The sequence below is a fragment of the Polypterus senegalus genome, chromosome 11 (genome assembly GCF_016835505.1).
Source record: "Polypterus senegalus isolate Bchr_013 chromosome 11, ASM1683550v1, whole genome shotgun sequence".
In the NCBI taxonomy this organism is placed as follows: domain Eukaryota; kingdom Metazoa; phylum Chordata; class Cladistia; order Polypteriformes; family Polypteridae; genus Polypterus; species Polypterus senegalus.
In genome coordinates this window covers 62885669-62907830 of record NC_053164.1, presented here as the reverse complement: position 1 = coordinate 62907830, position 22162 = coordinate 62885669, and the positions used below count along the sequence as shown (strand labels likewise).

At 37.8% G+C, this 22162-nt stretch overlaps 1 protein-coding gene across 11 annotated transcripts in view; it reads right to left on the bottom strand.

Moving 5' to 3' along the window:
- Nucleotides 1–12302: 12302 nt before the first annotated feature.
- LOC120539084 (agglutinin-like protein ARB_02240) overlaps nt 12303–22162 on the bottom strand; it is a 66834-nt gene continuing 56974 nt past the window's right edge. For 9 of the 11 annotated variants that reach the window (XM_039768820.1, XM_039768826.1, XM_039768822.1 and 6 more), the window contains 5 exons: nt 21174–21203; nt 18198–18230; nt 16639–16668; nt 14726–14817; nt 12303–13290 (listed from right to left, as the gene is read on the bottom strand). In XM_039768820.1, the coding sequence (XP_039624754.1) occupies nt 13204–13290; nt 14726–14817; nt 16639–16668; nt 18198–18230; nt 21174–21203 (272 nt within the window). In that variant the 3' untranslated portion in view covers nt 12303–13203. The remainder of the gene's footprint in view (nt 13291–14725; nt 14818–16638; nt 16669–18197; nt 18231–21173; nt 21204–22162) is intronic. The other 2 variants (XM_039768827.1, XM_039768828.1) reach the window with 2 other exon arrangements.

The window sequence follows — 22162 nt, the reverse complement described above, 5'->3', positions numbered from 1 at the left end:
CTGTAACAGGGGAGAGTCCCGAGGCTTTGGAAAACATCTTGTGTCACCCCAGTCCCAAAGGTATCATGTCCTAGTGAGCTGAACGACTTCCGGCCTGTTGCTCTGACGTCACATGTGATGAAGACCATGGAGCAGCTGCTGCTTCACCACCTGAGGCCACAGGTCCGTCACGCCCTCGACCCTCTGCAGTTCGCATACCAGGAGAGGGTGGGAGAGGAGGATGCCATCATCTATATGCTACACGATCCCTCTCCCACTTGGACAGAGGCTGTGGAGCTGTAAGAATTATGTTTTTGGACTTCTCTAGCACCTTCAACACCATCGAACCTCTGCTCCTTAGGGACAAGCTTACAGAGATGGGAGTACATTCACAACCGGTGACATGGATCGTGGACTAGCTTACAGACAGACCTCAGTATGTGCGTCTCGGGAACTGCAGATCTGACATTATGGTCAGCAACACAGGAGCACCGCAATGGACTGTACTTTCTGCGGTCCTGTCCAGCCTATATACATCAGACTTCCAATACAATTCAGAGTCCTGCCACATGCAAAAGTTCGCAGATGACACTGCTATTGTGGGCTGAATCAGGAGTGGGCAGGAGGAGGAGTATAGGAAGCTAATCAAAGACTTTGTTAAATGGTGTGACTCAAACCACTTACACCTGAACACCAGCAAGACCAAGGAACTGGTAGTGGATTTTAGGAGGCCCAGGTCCCTCATGGACCCCGTGATCATCAGAGGAGAATGTGTGCAGAGGGTGCAGACCTATAAATACTTGGGAGTGCAGCTGGATGATAAATTGGACTGGACTGCCAATACTGATGCTCTGTGTAAGAAAGGTCAGAGCCGACTATACTTCCTTAGAAGGTTGTCGTCCTTCAACATCTGCAATAAGATGCTGCAGATGTTCTACCAGATGGTTGTGGTGAGTGCCCTCTTCTACGCGGTGGTGTGCTGGGGAGGCAGCATAATGATGAAGTAAGCCTCACGTCTGGACAAACTTGTTAAGAAGGCAGGCTCTATTGTAGGAATAAAGCTGGAAAGTTTGACATCTGTAGCAGAGCGATGGGCACTAAGCAAACTCCTGTCAATCATGAAGAATGCACTGCATCCACTGAACAGTGTCATCTCCAGGCAGAGGAGTAGCTTCAGAAGACTTTTGTCACTGTCCTGCTCCACTGACAGACTGAGGGGATCGTTCCTCCCCCACACTATGCTACTATCAATCTAAAGTGGAAAGCACAACAGGTCACTGCCCCATTTTAAAGAAGATACCACCATATTTTGCCTAAGGTTAGAATGAAGTAAATGGGTAATAAACACCCCTCCAGTAAGCAGGGATAAACTGATGAGAAAGTTCAAACACTCCTGTGATGCAAAGATCAATAGTCAGTCCAGAAAATATCCCTCTTAACTAACTTTGGAATAATGGGCGAAAAGACATGAGACAGACATTACTGGTGACTTTAGTTGACTGAAGGAGGTAATAGAGTTCTGCAAATGAAGTCAGATAATGTACAGTATTAGAAAAAGTGATGTAATCAGGAAAAAGTATAAAAACAGATGAATTGTTTGATTGCTCACTCTATTGACCGAGACATTTGTGCATAACTCTGTGCAAATAAAGTGTCTGGACTCTGTGATGGCCTTCTTTGAATATGGAGATATGTTTTTTTCCACAACAATACATAGAGAGAAAAGACTTACAACACTTTTTTGAAAAAAAAAAAAATAACAAAAAAGGTGTGAAAATGTGAAAATATTGGTCTTTATTACTTCTTTAGTCATTCATATAAATGACCCACCTTAATAAAAAGTCAAATGCCTGTGTGTTAATGTTTCTGATTCTTTATCTGTTGGAATGAAAAATGCACTGCATTTTATTAATATGTGCATTACAAAAAGAAATGGCCAGTCAGGTTTCTCTCCAATTCCCTTACAACCTACTTCTTTTTACTCCTCCACATTTCACCTTGAGCAGCACGGTGGCACGGTGTGCTTCCTGGGTCCTCCCTGCCTGGAGTTTGCATGTTCTCCCCGTGTCTGCGTGGGTTTTCTCCAGGTGCCTCAGTTTCCTCCCACAGTCCAAAGACATGCAGTTTAGGTACATTGGTGATACTAAATTGTTCCTAGTGTGTGCTTGGTGTGTGGGTCGGTGTTCCCCGTGGAGGGCTGGGATTGGCTCCAGCAGACCCCCATGACCCTGTGTTAGGATATAGTGGGTTGGAAAATGACTGACTGACTGACATTCCCCCTTGTGTGTTGTACAAAGACGCCAAGCCTTTTGGATTTCTAATACACCAGGATCCACCCCTTTGCAGTTCACCTTGCCAGCCAAAGCCCTTTTCTCAGTTAAAAATAAAAACTTAGTTTAAGTACCCAAGGTTGTTGTTTTGAGTTAAAACATAAAAAAAACATTAAATTGAAAGCTATAAACAGCATTACAAAACCATTTCTTTCTGTATGCTTCTCACTCATACAGCTTGGCCTTATTATCTTCCCTTGTCTTTCTGCTCAGCTGTTATTTACTGCCCTCAACTAACTTTATCTGAAATAAATTAAAAATGTTAACCCATTAATTAACCAATTAAATGAAAATACCACTTAAAAGAATAAAAGCACAATTAACACAATACATCAATCAACATGTTGTGTATAAAAGAAAAAATCTAATATAAACCAAATAAAACAAACATGAATAATCTTATTACAAAGTGAATAATTCAAACAATAATTGTCAAAATGTGAATCATTCCCAATTTAATCACAAACCAGTGACAAATCCGCCTCTCCCCAAATATCTGCAGTTTAGGTTAATTGGCAATTCTAATGAAGAGTGTTAGAGTGTATGTGTGTGTCCTCGAATGACTTGGTACACCCATTCAAGGTTAGTCATAATATTTGCTGAGATAACTGTCTTTAGATTTATAATTCTGTTCTCTAGTAAGCAGTACAGCTAACAAACTTAGTTCATATATGTATGTATGCACAACATTTATAATAATAATGAGTAGTATTGTCTCTTAGCTCCACAGGTCTGGTTTCAAATCCTGGCTCAGACACTGCATTTCTTGAGTTTGTAGTTTCTCCCAGTATCATGCATGTGTCTGTTTTAGGTTATGCCAGTTTTCTTCCAATAACACACAGGTTAGGTTTAATGGTGAATCCACCCTGGTCCAATACGGGTGTAAGTGTCCTTCTTTGCCTTGCAGTAATACTGACTGGTGAGGCTCCACCATCCTGCATCCCTGAACTGAAGATGTGAACTCAGAAAGCAAGGGTTTATTGGTCTTAATGAAGCACTACTCTAATTTAATGTAACGTTTGGCATTAAAAAGCAATGCACTCAAGATGATTAAGTCAGTTTTGCAGTAGGTTATAAAATTAAACAAAAATACAAAAATGAAAATATTATTGCATCAGTATGACAGTAAACAAGCAAATTTGTGAATGCTCTCTTGACTTATATTACACAAGAAATCAACTCATTGTTCAGCATTTCCTCTTTTTTCTCTGTAATATCTTTCTTTACAAAAGCACCACCTCATATTTTTGAAAGGTATACAGCTTTATTTACATCTTCATGGATATACTTACTGTAAAGACGAGTATTGTACTTTATTGGTGTGGCGCTCTGACAGTTTAGTTCAGATAACCTGACTCATCGCAATAAATTAATTGAAAATTGACCATTTAAAGTTGATGGACAAATATTAAAAATACCAGAGTGAAAAACAACTCTAATAAAGTAAAAATAACTCTGACAGTTCTACAATATATTTTTATTCAATAATTTGTTTTTCTAATTAAAAATCCAACGATGATAGCTTAGTTATCAGCACTAATCTAATCTAGCCAGACAGTTCCACTAATTCCAGAAAACACAAAGAAACATCTGCCATAATAACCAAGCTCATATCATGAAATGTCCCCCTCTCCCAACAGGCATTTTGAGCCCCTTACCAATGGCTTCCTGGGCCTGACCAGATGAGGCACAAAGGATGCCAGTTACAGAAAAATACATGGAACCCACCTTCTTCATAATTAGTAGCAAGGCAAGGCAAAGTGATTGCACCCATTGCTTTTGCTACATTTTATTCGCTAAAAAAGAAAGGAATACTGAGGATGCAAGTGTTTGAGCATTATTGTGAGCATTAGTAAATTGGGAGATGATTAAAGCAGTAGCTGTAGACAGACAGTGTGGTTTTCTAGTTAAGGCTCTGGACTTCAAACCCTGAGGTTATGAGTTCAAATCCTTCTACGGACATTGTGTGACCATGAGCATGTCCCTTGACCTTCCTCTCCTGCATTGAGAAAATCAAAAGAAATGTAACCAATTGTATCATAAATGTTGTAAGTCGCCTTGGATAAAGATGTCAGCCAAATAAGCAAATGTAATGTAATGTAATGTAAAAGCAGTAAAGAGACATGGTCAGTGCAAGCAGGGGGTCAAAATACCATGAGGGAAAAACACAAACAAGTAACCAGAACCAAAAAGGTAAGGCGAAACTAAAGTCAAAGACAGAAGAAGGTTGTTACCAAAACACATATTCCTACTAGCATGGTCTACTACAAACTAATTACTACTAAGAATTTCAAAAAGTGTTGTATCTTGCCTGAGGTACTATATATGTTGAAAAACAGTCTATTGTCACATTCAAATCTCAAATAGAGTAAGGAAAAGTGGATTTATGTGGACTTTTCACAATGGCATAATTTATACAGATCTCTTCATAGTTCTGGTAGCCCGGCTAAAAGGTGTATCAAATATTGAATATTACCCCTAAATCTGAAAGAGGCAGAGAAAGCTTGTGGTATTGGAGTAGTCAGAATGGTGGCATATCACAACACTTATATCTATAATTAAGTTGTTAAAAGAAAAGTAAATTGTTAAAGTTCATTGAATCTGAAGGATGAGCTCATGCCATGACTTGGAGAGAAATCTTGCCTTTTTTTAAATATCCATTATGAATGAAACTTTTTGCTACTAATTTGCATTCTTTATCTTATCGTAAGATAAAATTTATTATTATTTATTATTATTGACGTCGACTCGGGACGTTGTGGGTCGGTGGCAGGAGTACTTCGAAGACCTCCTCAATCCCACTAACATGCCTTCCAATGAGGAAGCAGAGCCTGGGGACTCTGAGGTGGGCTCTCCCATCTCTGGGACTGAAGTCACCGAGGTGTTCAAAAAACTCCTTGGTGGCAGGGCCCCGGGGGTGGATGAGATACGCCCGCAGTTCCTTAAGGCTCTGGATGTTGTAGGACTGTCTTGGTTGACACGTCTCTGCAACATCGCATGGACATCGGGGACAGTGCCTCTGGATTTAAAAAGGGGGACCGGAGGGTGTGTTCCAACTATAGAGGGATCACACTCCTCAGCCTCCCTGGAAAAGTCTATTCGGGGGTTCTGGAGAGGAGGGTCCGTCGGATAGTCAAACCTCGGATTCAGGAGGAACAGTGTGGTTTTCGTCCTGGTCACGGAACAGTGTACTAGCTCTACACCCTTAGCAGAATCCTGGAGGGTGCATGGGAGTTTGCCCAACCAGTCTACATGTGCTTTGTGGACTTGGAAAAGGCGTTCGACCGTGTCCCTCAGGGAATCCTGTGGGGGATGCTCCAGGAGTATGGGGTACCGGACCCCCTGAAAAGGGCTGTTCGGTCCCTGCACAACCGGTATCAGAGCTTGGTCTGCATTGCTGGTAGTAAGTCGAGCCCGTTTCCAGTGAGAGTTGGACTCCGCCAGGGCTGCCCTTTGTCACCGATTCTGTTCATAACTTTTATGGACAGAATTTCTATGCACAGCCAGGGTGTTGAAGGGGTCCGGTTTGGTGGACTCAGGATTGGGTCACTGCTTTTTGCAGATGATGTTGTCCTTTTTGCTTCATCAGGCCGTGATCTTCAGCTCTTTCTGGAGCGGTTCGCAGCTGAGTGTGAAGCAGCTGGGATGAGAATCAGCACCTCCAAATCTGAGACCATGGTCCTCAGCCAGAAAAGGGTGGAGTGCCCTCTCAGGGTTGGGGGTGAGATCCTGCCCCAAGTGGAAGAGTTTAAGTATCTCAGGGTCTTGTTCACGAGTGAGGGAAGAATGGCTAGTGAGATTGACAGGCGGATCGGTGCGGTATCCGCAGTGATGCGGGCTCTGCATCGGTCTGTCGTGGTGAAAAAAGAGCTCAGCTGTAAGGCAAAGCTCTCAATTACCAGTCGATCTATGTTCCTACCCTCACCTATGGTCATGAGCTATGGGTAGTGACCGAAAGAACGAGATCGCGAATACAAGCGGCTGAAATTAGTTTCCTCCACAGGGTGTCTGGGCTTTCCCTTAAAGATAGGGTGAGGAGCTCAGTCATCCGGGAGGAGCTCAGAGTAGAGCTAATTTTTCATATGGTCACATGTGAAAAGCAGTCATATTTTGAAGATGTTTGAAAACCCCTGCCTCCTTATAATAACTCTGTGATGCGTCCATCTGTGATGGTCCAGGGTGGCTCCACAATCCATTGTTAGTTCCAGGAGCCTCTTGAATGTGGAACCATTGATCATATACCCGAGGATCAAACAGGTAATTGAGGACACACACAATCAGCATGTGGTTGGTGCAGAGTATTGAAGTGCTTTTACTCCAACTAGCTTGTAAATAAATAATACACTAATAATCCTGTGATTGTGGAAGTTAAAATGTCTAATAAATAAATACAATAAAACGAGGTTAAAATATGAGGCACAATCTCTCCTTTAAAAATCAATCCTGAGCGACAAGTGCCTCATTTTTAAAAACTGACATCTCTGTTTACCCCAGACGGGATCTCTGCAGCCAGAGGAGACAACCAACCAGCACATTGAACCATACCAGGGCTCAGCTTCCCATTGCCAGTCAGCATTCAGTTGGCATACTAGTGTGCATTGGAGACAGTTGACGGTAATTTTCCACCGATCCAGGGGATGGCGCTGTGTGATAACAGTCTTTCTTTTTTCCTTCCTTTACAGAAAGGAAGATTGATGGGTCTCCACCTCCAATGTCACTTCCGGGGTCCGCTCTCCTGGACCCACCTTTTCCTGACAGAACAGTACATAACAGCAGAAGAGCCACCATCCTCAGCAGTCTCCCTGAGACGACACAAGTCTGAGGAAGACTCAATTGCATTTAACAAACATTTTTACTTTTTCTCTTTTTGCAATTTTAATTATGTGGGGTTTGCTGCAAGGTGCCCAAACATGCTGATATTGTCTTGTCTTACACAGACAGAGTGCCATGCTGAGCCTTACTTCTTCTCCTGTCTGCTGCCACAACATGGCCATATGCTGGAAGCCCACACAGATCACTTGGTCACCCCTACTCCTAGATCGCTCAGCAGGAGAGACCAAGTGCCAAGATATACAGAATATACAGGATATTCAGGATATCTTTGTATCAGTTATTTTCAAAGGTGAGTTAGATATTAAGATATCACAAATAATTTAGAAATATCACTAAATGTCAATTTGACTGCCCATAACAATCTTTATTGCTATTAATATAAGACTTGATGCTTCAAAATATTTAACTTTTCACTGTGAATCTTCACTCACTTCCTGCCTTTCTTCAATAAACTAAAACCATTATACTACATCATGTCATGTTCATGAAAGATTAAAAGGGCATGGAGGGAAGGTGTGTGAAATTAAGCTTGTTGGAAAACAATGCAAAAAAAAAAGCCCAGAGCATCCACTCTTCCTATTTCAGTTTTTTTTTTTTACATGGATGCATATACTATTGTGTATATGGTTGTTACCTATAAATGTATGTTTGTTATCACAAAAGCCAGGTATAACAGAATTTAATGTAACCAGTACCCTTCCTAAAAAAGAAAAAATATTCTTTTTATACTTTGAAAAGAGTATATTTTCTGCAAAGTTGAAGCCTTGGAGCTAACAGTGGAAGCAGTGATAAGTGGAACACTTAAAGGTGATGTAGATAACAGTGTGACTGCATGGGATATTTCTCATAGTGGTCTACTACATCTTGTAGATGGAAAATGTACTGAATTAAAAAAAACATTTGATATATTTTGAAATGGATCTGAGATGACTTGAATTGCACAGGAGATTATATCTCAACATGTACTTTCTGGTTTCTGAAACTGTCTGACTGTTATTTTAAGAAATCTGAAAATGTAATCAACATACGCTAACTCACATTTGAGATATCTAAAGTACATTTTTACATATTTCAATATGATTTCTTAGTATTTTAAAATAACCAGGATGTCCTACCTAAAGAATATAAATCTTTATTATAGTTTATTATTTTTACTGATTTTTAGGTACCTTAAAGTGAATACAAGATCAATTTTAATAACTGAAAATGTATTTTGGATATTTCAGATGTACAGGAAGTTACTTGAGATATTCAAATATATTTCAAAAATCTCAGAAATTAAAGAAACTTAGATTGAATTTTAAGACATCTGAAGTTCATTTGAAATATCTCTAAATATTAATATGGCTTCCAATACAATAGTCTATAAGAAAACATGCTGGAATAAATATCTAAATGAAATTTTTTTAAATCTGCTATATAATAAAACGCTAAGGTTTGTGTGTGTCTCGATCCTCTGAGCAATCTAATTGATCAATTTGGCTTTAGTGTGATTGATCAGTTTTGGCTTTTGTGATGTGACTGAAAGAGGAAATGCAAGTGTGAGACACACAAGCAGGAGTAAAAGAGAAGGAAGCATACTGAGTGTCTCTTTCAAAGACGAAAAGTATAAAAGCATACAGGAGTTGAGCAAGGTTCCTTGAAAATGATAAGCAGGCTTTATGGGAACTCACTTCAAATAGGGAGTGCTGCTCAAGAGAGGTTCAGACACACAAGGACACCAAGAAAAGGCACTGAAAGTACAACTAGGGAAAGAGTTTTTTTTTTAAATGCATTCTATTGCTGTGTTCGACAGGTAACATGGCTAGTACTTTATAGAATTTCAATTTTTCTTTAGGTTTTTTGTTCATGTAGTATATAAATCCTTCACCTTAGATCAGTTTTTCAATAGAAAAATACTATAAACCATTTCTGCTGAATTGACAGTTTTTTTTTTTGGTTAAACGTAATACAGTATGTTTCAATATGTTTGTATTATAGAGTTACAGAGAAAAAGAAAGTGATCTTTTCAATTTTTTAATTTTAAATATTATAACATTTAAATCTGAAATAAAAAAATATTCCATAAAATATGATGATCAGAATATAGGCTGTCAGGGATGCCAGGGGCAACTACCCGGCCAGGACACCGTGAGGGACCGGATGTGGGTCTGTGCCCACCCTGGATCACGTGGGGGCCGCCATCCTGGTTGTTTTGGGGCCCACGGGTTGAGGGCATGGTAGCCCCACCGCCAGGAGGCGCCCCAATGCCTTAGGGTCCTGTTACCTCAGCACTTCCACCACACCAGAATTAGGAGGACACCCGGTGAGCTGCCGGGAAACCACCTGGAGCTCATCCGGGAGCATATAAAAGGGGCTGTCTCCCTTCATTCAAGGCTAGAGTCGGGTGGAAGACGGACAAGGCAAGAGAGAGTGGAGGCGGCCCGAAGAGAGGCATTTTGTGGCCAGGACTGAGAGTTGGGGTTTGTGCACTAATGAACTGGGTCTGAGTGACCATACTTGTGTAAATATTGTAAATAATAAACGTGTGGTGGTGAGAAACAACATGTCCGCCTGTCTGTGTCCGGGCCGCGTCCACAAGGCTTACACCTCTACAATGTTGTATTCTAAGGTGAATGTTCATATTTCTTTCTTTAACATATTATCATTTATGTATGTTCCTGTAATTGGCAGAAAATATTTTAGAATTTTTACATATTCTGAAGGATTAACAAGTTATAACTATCTCTCATGTAAGCAAACAATATTTGGTTTAGAGATTTGAATCAGATCAAATGAATGTTTTTATACCTTGCATTTTCTGTAATCTTTTTGAATAGTTATGTTTTAAATTTGATGCCACATTTACTAAGGTATTAATCCATTACCTTTTTTTGGAGAGTGTAAACAGTGTACTTCCTTCATCTTTAAAGGAGACACACACTATGGAATCTCAAAGGAGTGGGCAGTATAATCTTTATGCAATATAATTAAAACCACGCGGTACAGGCTGAAATTCCAAGTAAAGAAACTGCTTTATTAACCAGTTTTTAATGTCTGTGATAGCAGGTTTAAATAATTACAAGCCATGGAATGATTTCAAAATATGTAGAAATAGAAAAAACAAAACAATCAAAAAACAGTGTAATATAAATATCACTGTATAAATGGCCCTATAATAGACAAAACAGACAGTACAGAAAAGGAAAGATACAATAATAGAAAAAACAGTATGACACAAATATGTTAACAATAGAGTACAATTCACTGCATAAATTGCCCAATCAACAATCTAAAATACAAAATAGTTACATTTCAGGTTCTTTCATAAACATTAATGAACTTTGACCAAACACTGTAAGAAAAGACATTTGGATTGTGTTGAGAGCAACATCAGATGCTCAGATTTATACAGTGAAAGCAGTAACTGTTGAAATTTGATGCCATATTAATCCTCAAGGGGTAATTGTCTTTTTGCATGACCTTTTGGGCCATAGTGCAGGGTCAGCCATTTTTCAGTGAGCCTAGAGCAATTTTCAGGTTAAGGTCCTTGTTCAAGGGGCCAAAGGACTAGGAATCTTTCTGGTAGGAATGTGATGTGAACCGGCAACCTTTCAGATACCAGTACAGATCCTTATCCTCAGAGCTACTACTCTGCCTTTAGCACATCTCAAGATATTCAAGTTATAAAAATTGTATTTTGGTATATAGAGCAAAAAGCAAGTGTAGGCCAGCTATGTGTTTCGCCATTATTGGGGATCGTCAGGTGTATGCACTTTTACATCCCCTTATGGTGATCTAACCTCGTATGTCAGCACCTGAGGCAAAGCCAAAGACTTAAAAAGAATGTAATGCTCTGATCTTCACCCTGCCAAATAAGAAAACCAGCTGGTGTAGTGCAACATTAGAAATTTCACCTCAGGCGCTGACGTCCGATCCCCATAAGGGGATGCAAACGTGTGTACACCTGATGAATCCCAGCAAGGGCGAAACATGTGTATTATTTGGCAGATACTGCATCACATGTTTAAGATGTGCTTCTAGCAACTGAGAGGATGTGGTGGATGTTTGCCAACTGGCCAACCAACCTCAAGTGTTACCTGGTAGGTAACCACCTAATAATCAGATTGTTACTCAGACTTAGAAAGAATATACGTGTATAAATAAAGCCACAATGCTTTAGGGAAGGGCAAGCGTGCCATCTCAGGAGTTATTATATAGATTTTATACATTTATGTAATGTGATTTAGGTGAATAAGTAAAGAACACCAACATATAATATATGTGTATATACAGTATATCTATATTCATGTATCTATAAATAAATGTATGCATGCATATCTTGTTTTATTTATGAGCAGTTGTATGTATAAGACTATTTATAAATATGGACTGTGAACATATAAATAAATAAATAAAAACTACTGCTGAAAAGAGGTCAGGGACGCACGCCACAATTGTTTTCCTGTTGTTTATTTGGCCTGTTCATTTCACTGTTACTAAAACCACAAGTGGTTGCAGCATTATCAGCATTCTAGACAAAGTTTATTATAGGCATATACAGTACAGTCTGTTTGCAGGGTCTCATTCTGGGACCTGTAACAAAATCATTTGAAGAATCTTAAAAAATATTTCAAAATATCTTTAAATAGTGTGAAGATACCTTACATTAAATTATAAATAATTTAAGATATTCACAAAATATTAACTCGATCATTTATAAACATATCCAAAATCGTCTTTTGCACCTTTTTTTTAAGAAAATAGTGCACAGAAACATCTACCTAATTATTCAAAAACATTTTCATACAATTCAAGAAATAAAATGCAGAACCTGTATCTCCAACATACTATTTTCTTAACTACATCTGGACAAGAAAGTGGAAATGACTGAGAGAAATAGTACCCTGTCGACCCACAGCTGTATATAGTATGTTCCTTTTGCCCTGAAAACTCCTAAGGCACTCATACATACACTGTCAAACACATAGAGCTTCAAGTACTTTTTCTATTCACTGCAAAAAATGCATATGCAAAAACTAGACAAAACTTTAAATGGGAGTTGTTTTGCTTTTACTTAGTAAAAAAAAAACCTGCCAATGAGTAAGTAAAATTTACTTGACAAGATTTCTTAAAATACGCTAAATAATCATAAATACATAAGTCAAAAATTCTTACAATAAGGAAAACAAGATTTAAAGTCCTGATATAAATATTTTTCATTTGCCTAGATTTCATTTTTTTGCAGTGTTTTATAACAAGTGTTTGGGTGAAAATGTGCGTTTAATGAAATAGCCATGTCCAGTAAATATTTCATAAACAAAAAAAAATCCTTGCTAAACAAATGGAAGTGTACATTGTGTAGCCAGGCCAGATGTGGGGTGCCACTTTCACTTTTATTTTTCCCTTTAATGATCAGACTGCACAAAGTCTATAGCCGAAGCATTTGTACGCCACTAACAGGCTTCTCATCTAAACAGCAGTACAATTGTGGAAGCAGTTGTACTTAGCTACTCCCAAGATAATCCACTGCAAATGTTTGGCCACACATACACAACAGAACAGTGGGATGAGGACCTAAAAAATATTTCTGAACCATTTATAAAGTTAAATTAATTGGCAGAAATCTTAATTGCATTAAAATTATGAAGTGCACTCTATTTGTTACTTAAAAATGAGTTCTTCAAGTCAATTGTATGGGACACAGATGAAAGGTTTTTAAAAATAAATATCATATAAATTAAACTTTATATTATATTAATTCTTTAGTGAATGCCATCCCAAGAAACTTTGCAGTTATAGATCCACAGTACATCAGTGTGCATTTTGTTCTTTTGCAGCCAAAGATTAGACAGGTTATAAAAACTGCTGCCTCAGCTGTGCCAAGTTTAGATGCTTGAAGCTGACCCAAAGTAAGAATTTCACTATACCCTGTGATAGTAAAGACTCAAAATTCCATAAGAGGTGTATACATTATTAATGGAATATAGACATCGAAGAAGCCACCTATGAAGAAATGCACATCTGACGATGGATGAAACAGCATATAGTCCAAATGTTAATTTCACAATGGCTCTCATTCTTATGATGTGTTTGGTATCATGAAAATAGCTCCGTTATTTGTTATCCACTTTGCTGTAATGTTTTGCATCAAATCTTTATCCGTGAACTGAAAAGAAAAGATTTTTAATTTTACAAAACCATCTTGACAAGGATCACCTGTCCATAGGAAGCACCATTCCATCAGAAAGAAAACTTCCACATTAGCTAAGCTGAAACAATTATTGAAACTTGTCATTCTTAATTTGCACATTTTTAGAATATGAAAGAAAATTAAGAGTACCCAGAGAAAAAGTCATTTACACAAGGGAAGAACACCAAAAAGCAACTAGGATGAGATATGAAACCAGTCTCCTGGAATCATAAAACAGCAGCAATAAACACTGATCCATCTCAGCTTTGTATTTTGCACTCTGTAAAGTGACCACCCATTCTGAGAATCTGCTCAATGTATTTTTTAGCAATGTGCTGGAGCTTGATCTGATAGCATTGTGCACAAGGCCAAAACTAAACCTGGCCTGTCCATCAGAGGGTATATTCATACACACACTCAGGCTGATTCATAGAGGCAAATTCCCTCTAACACATGTTTGGGGGTTTGTTGCCACACAAATCCAGTATCCTAGGTTGTTGCATCCAGTCATTGTGTTTGTGGAGTTTACTTATTCTCCTTGTGTATACAGAGATTTTCCTTAGGGAAAAAATTTCTGGGCAGCACGGTGGCACAGTGGTTGCGCTGCTGCCTCACAGTAAGGAAACCTGGGTTCGCTTCTTGGGTCATCCCTGCATGGAGTTTGCATGTTCTCCTGTGTCTGCGTGGGTTTGCTCTGGGAGCTCCGGTTTCCTCCCATAGTCCACATAAATGCAGGTTAGGTGTATTGGTGGCCCTAAATTGTCCCTAGTGTGTGCTTGGTGTGTGGGTATGTGTGCTCTGCAGTGGGCTGTTTCTGCCTTGCACCCTGTGCTGGCTGGGATTGTGTTCCAGCAGACCCCCATGACCCTGTGTTAGGATATAGCAGGTTGGATAATGGAGGGATGGAAATAATTTCTACTCATATTCTTAAAGATATACATGGAAGTTGTACCTATATGAATGTGTTTATGTGAAAGAAAGAACCCTGTAATGTACTGGTAATTCTTCTGACGGGGTTGCCAGCCTTTTGTCTCTCACTGCTAAGGAGAGGCTGTTGTCTCATGCAACTAAATTTGGATTAAGGGCATTAAGGGTTTTATGTTATGTTTGTCTTTGGAAGGTGAAAGTAAAAATGGAGTGCCACAAAAAATGCAGAGACAGAGAAGATGTATAATCTCCAAACAGTGACGAGGCTGGGATTCAAGCAATAACTCGTGTAGCATTGAGCCAACAGTGCTCATAACTGAGCCATCAGGCTTCCGAACCTTCTCTTTACTATAGATATATGCAGTAGTTAGAGCTATACTTTGAAAAATACATTTTTATTGTTAATATAAGCTGAAAGGTATAGTCGATTAAAAGGAATTTGAATGTTTTTGTGCATATTATTTAAGTAGATACAGTTCCTTACCTGTTTTAAGATGGCATTAGTTATAAGTGAGTCCTCAGGCTTCATCCCAATTGGTACATTAATGATGACCCTCATTATCAGCCTTTTCTTCACTAAACCAGAATAGAGACAAAATATACTGCAATTAATGCATAACATATATGTTTAAGACTACCAAAGTTCACTTTGCACCTTTTAAAAATGAGATTCTCTGAGATATAACAAGAACTGTAGAGACTATATATAAAAAATGAAGAAACCATAAGTTTTCTTTTTTACCATGATACTGCAGAACACTGGACTTAAATTTTCTACTTTTTTCAAAGGAGTTAATGCAAGTTAAATAATGGTTCATTGTGGGTTAAAAAGGGAAGAAAAGTCATTGTAATGCCTTTTTCAACTTGGGCAATTTTCACTCATTTTCCTTCAGCACAAATTCATGTGCTTTTACTATGTCATTAACAGTTTATAATTACAGTAGAACCTCTGGTCACGAACGGGTTACGATCAAACAGTTTGCCAAAATTTTGCATCTGTTCACGACCATATGCTCTGGTAGTGAACAAAAACACTGGCGGCCAATTTCCCTAGGAGCGATCGTACATGCCAATGATTTCCCATTCTCCGTTTCCCATTTTCTTTTGTTTGCGTATACAGGCCCTAACAAAGCAGCTGATGTTGCAAAAGCAGTTACAATGTTAACAAAGCAGAGGAATCAAGTGCTAGAAGAGGTGGAAAAACTGTTGCTAGTTTGTTTGAGTAAGAAGCAACTTGCAGGGGGTAGCGTAAGTGAGGCAATTGTATGCGAGAAAGCCAGGAAGATTCATGGTGATTTGCTGAAAAAAAAATCCTTCTTTGAGTGGTAAAGGTGAGGAATTTAAAGCCAGTAGAGGATGGTTTGAAAAGTTTTGCAAGAGAAGTGGAATTTAATTTTTTTTCCATGTACTTAAAACTCAAAACAAGTGTTTACAGTGAGCGCTTCGTAAGGGTCTAGCGTGAACTTTTACAATGTTAGTTTTCTCTGTTGTTCAAGGTTTTCCCAGTGTTATTCAACATTTTTACATTTAGTTTACTATTACACTGTGTATTCTATGGTATAATTAACTATTTTTGTTCTTAAAAAAATCTATATTTACATATAGTTCATACAGTCTGGAACGGATAAATTGTAACTACATACAATGTTATGGGGAAATTACGTTCGGGTCACATCTAGAACAACTAGAATTTCCAGTGTCCATTTCTAAAGTGGGCTTATATTTAATAAAAATAAAAAAATACCAAAACATTTTTGTCAGATGAAATGGACAACATATTAAGAATTCTGATTAATACAATAATGCAGTACTATTGTAGATTAAATGCAATTATATTCACTTTCATGAGATATTTATGATCCATTTATGTATGAAAATAATGGGATATGTTTTTTTAATCAAATTTGTAGATTTTGAAAAAGTATGATTTTGTGAAAGTAAAATTGAAATAAAAAAATAATTGAAATTATAGCATCATCATATCAATATTGGATGGTACGGTGGCACAGTGACAGTGCTGCTGCCTGGCAGTAAGAAGACCAGGGTCTTTGTCTCGGGTCCTCAATGCATGGAGTTTCCATGTTCACCCCATGTCTGTGTCCGTTTCCTCAGAGCGCTCCAGTTTCCCCCCACAGTACAAAGACATGTAGCCTACTGTAAGTGAATTAGTGTTCCTAAATTGACACAAGTTTGTGGTTGGGGTTGATGTTTGAGTGTTTTTGCCCTGTGATGGACTGGTGCCCTGTCCAGGGTTTGTTCCTGCCTTGTGCCCTATGTTAGCTAGGATAAGCTGCAGAAGACCCCCGTGACCTTGTTCAGGATAGAATTGACTGACTGACATAGCACAAAGATAACAAAGATAGGTTTCAATGGGAAATGTTTTTCATCAGTGGTTACCTGTTTGGTTTGTAGACGTTAAAGTTGATTCTGCGAAAATAAAATGACAATAAAAGCATAATGCACAATGAATATGTTGTGGAATACTTCCATACCTTACATAAAATTTTATTTTAGACAAGGTCTAGTTCAGGGTCTTTTACCCTCCTTCCTTTCTACATCACTTACTGATGTGGCTTGATAAGAGATATAAAATGAGAACAGACTGATTGAACACCTTCTCAAGAACAAATATTCTATACAAACATAAAGGTGATTAACATAATTGTTGATCCATTTTACATTAACATTACTCAAGAACTTCTGATCACTGAAATATATTAAAGTCTTTATCTGAGGCTTACTTAAACTATCTTCAATGAAGGAAATAATAGACAAAACTGCATTATTTTCACTTTACATAATTTTCCAAATAAACATTTTTTTACTTTTTTTTCAGAGGAAGTTCAATTAAACCACCAGTATTCATCAGTATTTCCAAGTCAATTTATAATAAAAGAGGCAAAAGTAAAAACATCTGTAATCATCGATAATCTGTTCTTCTAATGAGATATGGGGAAATACTAAAATACTGTATTTAACAAATGAAGAAAACGTAGCAAGTTTTCTTTGGTTTGTTTTGTGTGTTTTTTTTTAATCGTGATACAGCAGACTGCATTGCAGTACACTGGACTTGAATTTTCTTCTTTTTTATTCAAAGTGTTTTCAAAGGAGTTAATGCAAGTTAAATTATGGTTCATCATGGGTTAAAAAGGGAAACACAGCCATTGCAAAGCAGTTACCAACCTGGGGTATTTTCACTCATCTTCCTTCCAACACAAATTCATGTGCTTTTACTATGTTTTTAACAGTTACAATTATTTAGAAAGCTTTCACTGTCCTTCTTGTGTATTTCAGGTGTATTATCTTACATCTAAAACACGAACAAATTCTGAAAATTCAATCCTTATACTGTTTTGTTTCCTCCACAACAAGAACTTTACTAAATGTCCAGATGTTTTGTTTCTTTCTTTAAATTTAATTGAGATTCCTAACTGTGGGCGGCATGGTGGCGTAGTGGTAGCGCTGCTACCTTGCAGTTAGGAGACCCGGGTTCGCTTCCCAGGTCCTCCCTGTGTGGAGTTTGCATGTTCTCTCCGTGCCAGTGTGGGTTTCCTCCCGCAGTCCAAAGACATGCAGGTTAGGTGGATTGGCGATTCTAAATTGGCCTTGGTGTGTGTGTGTGTCCTGTGGTGGGTTGGCACCCTGCCCAGAATTGGTTCCTGCTCTGGGATTGGCTCCAGCAGACCCCTATGACCCTGTGTTTGGATTCAGCGGGTTGGAAAATTGATTCCTAACTGTGGTATGTATTTTGTCATGTCTTTCCCTAACCTCATAATATTGTGGTCTGACTGCTGGTTAACAAAATAGTACGGTAGAAACAGCATGTAGCTAGTTTAGAAAATATGAAAGAGGTAAGGAATTATAATTCCACAAACTTAATACAATCAAACAGCTTATAAAACAAAGCCTAGAGTTTCAAACAGCTGCATACAAAGAAAAAAACAGATAAAACTTACTTGTACTTGTATTTAAAGTAGAAGGAATTGTGACTGGCATTTAAAATATATGAAAAAGTAAAATTAATACAGTTGCAAATGAAGAACTTAATGAAGCATTCGTTTGACTAACGTAGAAAGTCACATTTTTTAAAATTTGTTTTAAGATGTAGACCACAGAAATCACAGTTACTTTTACTTGTGAATTATCAATTTAGCCGAGTCAAGGAGACAGAACACTATTACAAAATCACCTATAAAATAAACAGAAATCACATAAAGATGGGAGAAATAATCACTCAAAATTAACCAACATAACAGTAAAACATAAAATACACATAACATTAGCCCAATAATCGACAATCTCACACAGACTCTCAGGTTGAGTCACATAATTCTCTGAATAGCTGCCATTGTCACTGCTTATACTAAGGCATGATTTACCTTTTCATTCAAATAATGTGACTGATTACATAACCAGTTTGATTGGTTAACGAATTATGTACTCAAATTGTCTATAAGCATTATACCTACAAAGAGACACTTTTGTGCTAATTTATAGGCTATGTCATAATTTTATAGCATATTATTATTAATACAGTTCTTGTTATTACATTGTCCAAAGAAGATAATCTGTTTGGAAACCTCTGTCTGTTTGTAAACAAAATTACAGGCTGAAGTCCAAAAAAGAACAATACTGAAAATAACAAGTTGTTCCAATTTAATTTCCGAAGAAGATTACATACTACTTTAGTTGAAAAAGTTTTCAGGAAACACTCACTGATTAACAAACAATCTTAAGTAAGAGATAATGAACTACTTAGAGTCATGAAGCTTTCTGAAAACACAGGAAGACAGTGCACTCTTCTCCACTACACACTGGAGCATATCTGCAAAAAATTCCTCTGGCATAAGTGCACTAGATGAGAAACTAATTGCTCCTTCCTTAAATCTTCCAAGCATCTTGGCGTTGGTTATTTAAAGGGAAGTGCTGTAATTGTCACTTTAACGATAGAGTTAGGAATATTTCCACCGTTTTGCATCCAGATACGTGTTCCTTTCTTGGGTAGAAGCAGAACACAAAGCTCTTCAGCTTTTTTCCCTATAACCATAATGTTTGTGTTGAGGTGAACTCTCTGAAATGCCTGAGCTCCCCACACACTCACCTTTTCATAAATATGTCAAACATGACAACTAACAACCCTATAATAAGGAACACGTAAAGATCTGGGTGACTGTTGCAATGATACCTTGAAAAGGTACACTACACTACACTACACTGTACAGACCTGGGGAAATGTCCTTCTTAAATGCTGATGCACATATTTGCTAATGTAACAAAGGGTCAGTGTTTTCAGAGGAGGATTGAAGGCCCATCAGCAATGATGGGATACAAATAAAAATTGTGCATGTGATATGTGGCAGTAAATTTAAGTGGAAACAACAGGAAATACAGTAATCCCTCCTCGATCGCGGGGGTTGCGTTCCAGACCCCCCCGCGATAAGTGAAAATCTGCGAAGTAGAAACCATATGTTTGTATGGTTATTTTTATATATTAAGCCCTTATAAACTCTCCCACCCTGTTAACATTATTAGAGCCCTCTAGACATGAAATAACACCCTTTAGTCAAACGTTTAAACTGTGCTCCATGACAAGACAGAGATGACAGTTCTTTCTCACAATTAAAAGAAAGCAAACATATCTTATCTTCAAAGGAGCGCCATCATAAAGGAGCGCCGTCAGGAGCAGAGAATGTCAGAGAGAGCGCTCGCAAAGAAAAGCAAACAATCAAAAAATCAATACGTGCTTTTAAGTATACAGAAGCACCGCAATAAAGCGGCATTTTGTAGAGGAGCGTCCGTGTCCTCTGTGCAAACAGCCCCTCTGCTCACACCACCTCCGTCAGGCAGAGAGAGTGAGAAAGATAGAGAGAAGCAAACAAGCACCGCGCGGGAAGCATATCTTATAGCACTGAGGAGTTTTAGTTAATATGTAATACATGCTCTGATTGGGTAGCTTCTAAGCCAACCGCCAATAGCATCCCTTGTATGAAATCAACTGGGCAATCAAACTGAGGAAGCATGTAACCTAAATTAAAAGACCCATTGTCCACAGAAAGCGGCGAACCAGCGAAAAATCTATGATATATATTTAGATGTGCTTACATTTAAAATCCACGATAGAGTGAAGCCGCGAAAGTCAAAGCACGATATAGCGAGGGATTACTGTATTCAAAAATAAAAAACTAAAACGATATTGATAGGGATGTACAGAACAACTAAAATTTCCAGTTTCCAGTTCTAAAGTGGGCTTATATTGAATAAAAATAAAAAATTATCAAAACATCTATGTCAGATGAAATGGACAACTTTTTAAAAATTCTGATTATTACAATACAGCAGTGCTATTGCAGATTAAATGTAATTATATTCATTTTCATGAGATATTTATGATCCATTTATGTATAAAAATGATGGTATCATATCAATAAAACAACATACGGTTTAATGGGATATGTTACTTTAATCAATATTGTTGATTTTGAAGAAGGATGATGTTATGAAAATAAAACTGAATAAAAATAAAATTGAAATTATAGCATCATCATATGAATATTGGGTGGTATGGTGGCACAGTGACAGCGCTGCTGCCAGACAGTAAAGAGACCAGGGATCACATCTTGTGTCCTCCCCATGTCTGTGTGCATTTCCTCAGGGTGCTCCAGTTTCCCCCCACAGTCCAAAGACATGTAGCCTAATTGAATCAGTGTTCCTAAATTGGCCCAAGAGTGTGGTTGGGGTTGATGTTTGAGTGTTTTTGCCCTGTGATGGACTAGTACCCTGTCTAAGGTTTGTTCCTGCCTTGTGCCCTATGTTAGCTAGGATGGGCTGCAGAAGACCTCTGTGACCAAGTTCAGGATAGAATTGACTGACTGACATAGCATTATAACAAAGAAAGGTTTCAATGGGAAATATTGTTTATCATCAGCGGTTACCTGTTTGGTTTGTAGACGTTAAAGTTGATTCTGCGAGAATAAAATGACAATAAAAGCATAATGTACAATGAATATGTTGTGGAATACTTCCATACCTTACATACAATTTAATATTTCCGACCAAAATTTCATCCGTTCAGAGTCTTTTACCCTTCCTTCCTTTCTACATCACTTACTGATGTGGCTTGCTAAGAGATATAAAATTAGAACCGACTGATTGACCACCTTCTCAAGATCAAATATTCTGCACAAACATAAAGGTGATTCACATCATTCTTGATGAGTTTTAAATTAACATAGCATCGGTAATCTGTTTTTTAATGTGACGTGGACAAATACTAAAACATGAAAGGTTAAGAAACCATAGTAAGATTTCTTTGTTTTCCTTTGTTTTGTTTTTTTTTAGTCATAATATGGCAGACTGCATTGCAGTACACTGAACTTGAATTTTCTTCTTTTTTGAAAGTTTTTTAAAAGGAGTTAATGCACATTAAATAAATGGTTAACTGTGGGTTAAAAAGTAAAAACAGTCATTGTTAAGTTGTTTCCAGCTTGGGCTATTTTCACACATCTTTTTTCAACAGAAATTAATGTGCTTTTTACTGCGTCTTTAACAGTTTATAATTATTTAAAAAAAACTTTCACTGTCCTTCTTTTGCATTCCAGGTACAGAACCTGATTTAAACATGAACAAATTCTGAAAATAGAATCTTTATACTGTTTTGTTTCCTCCTTCCATGACACAACTATAGCCTTACGAAATGTCCAGATGTTCAGTCTTTTTCTTAAAATTTAATTGAGATTCCTAACCGTGTTTTTTCTCTAACCCCATAATATTGTGGTCTGACTGCTGGTTAATAAAATGGTACGGTAGAAACAGCATGTAGCAATCTTACAGAATATGAAAGAGGTAAGGAATTATAATTCCACAAACTTAATATAATCAAACAGTTTATAGAACAAAGCCTAGAGTTTTGAACTGCTGCATA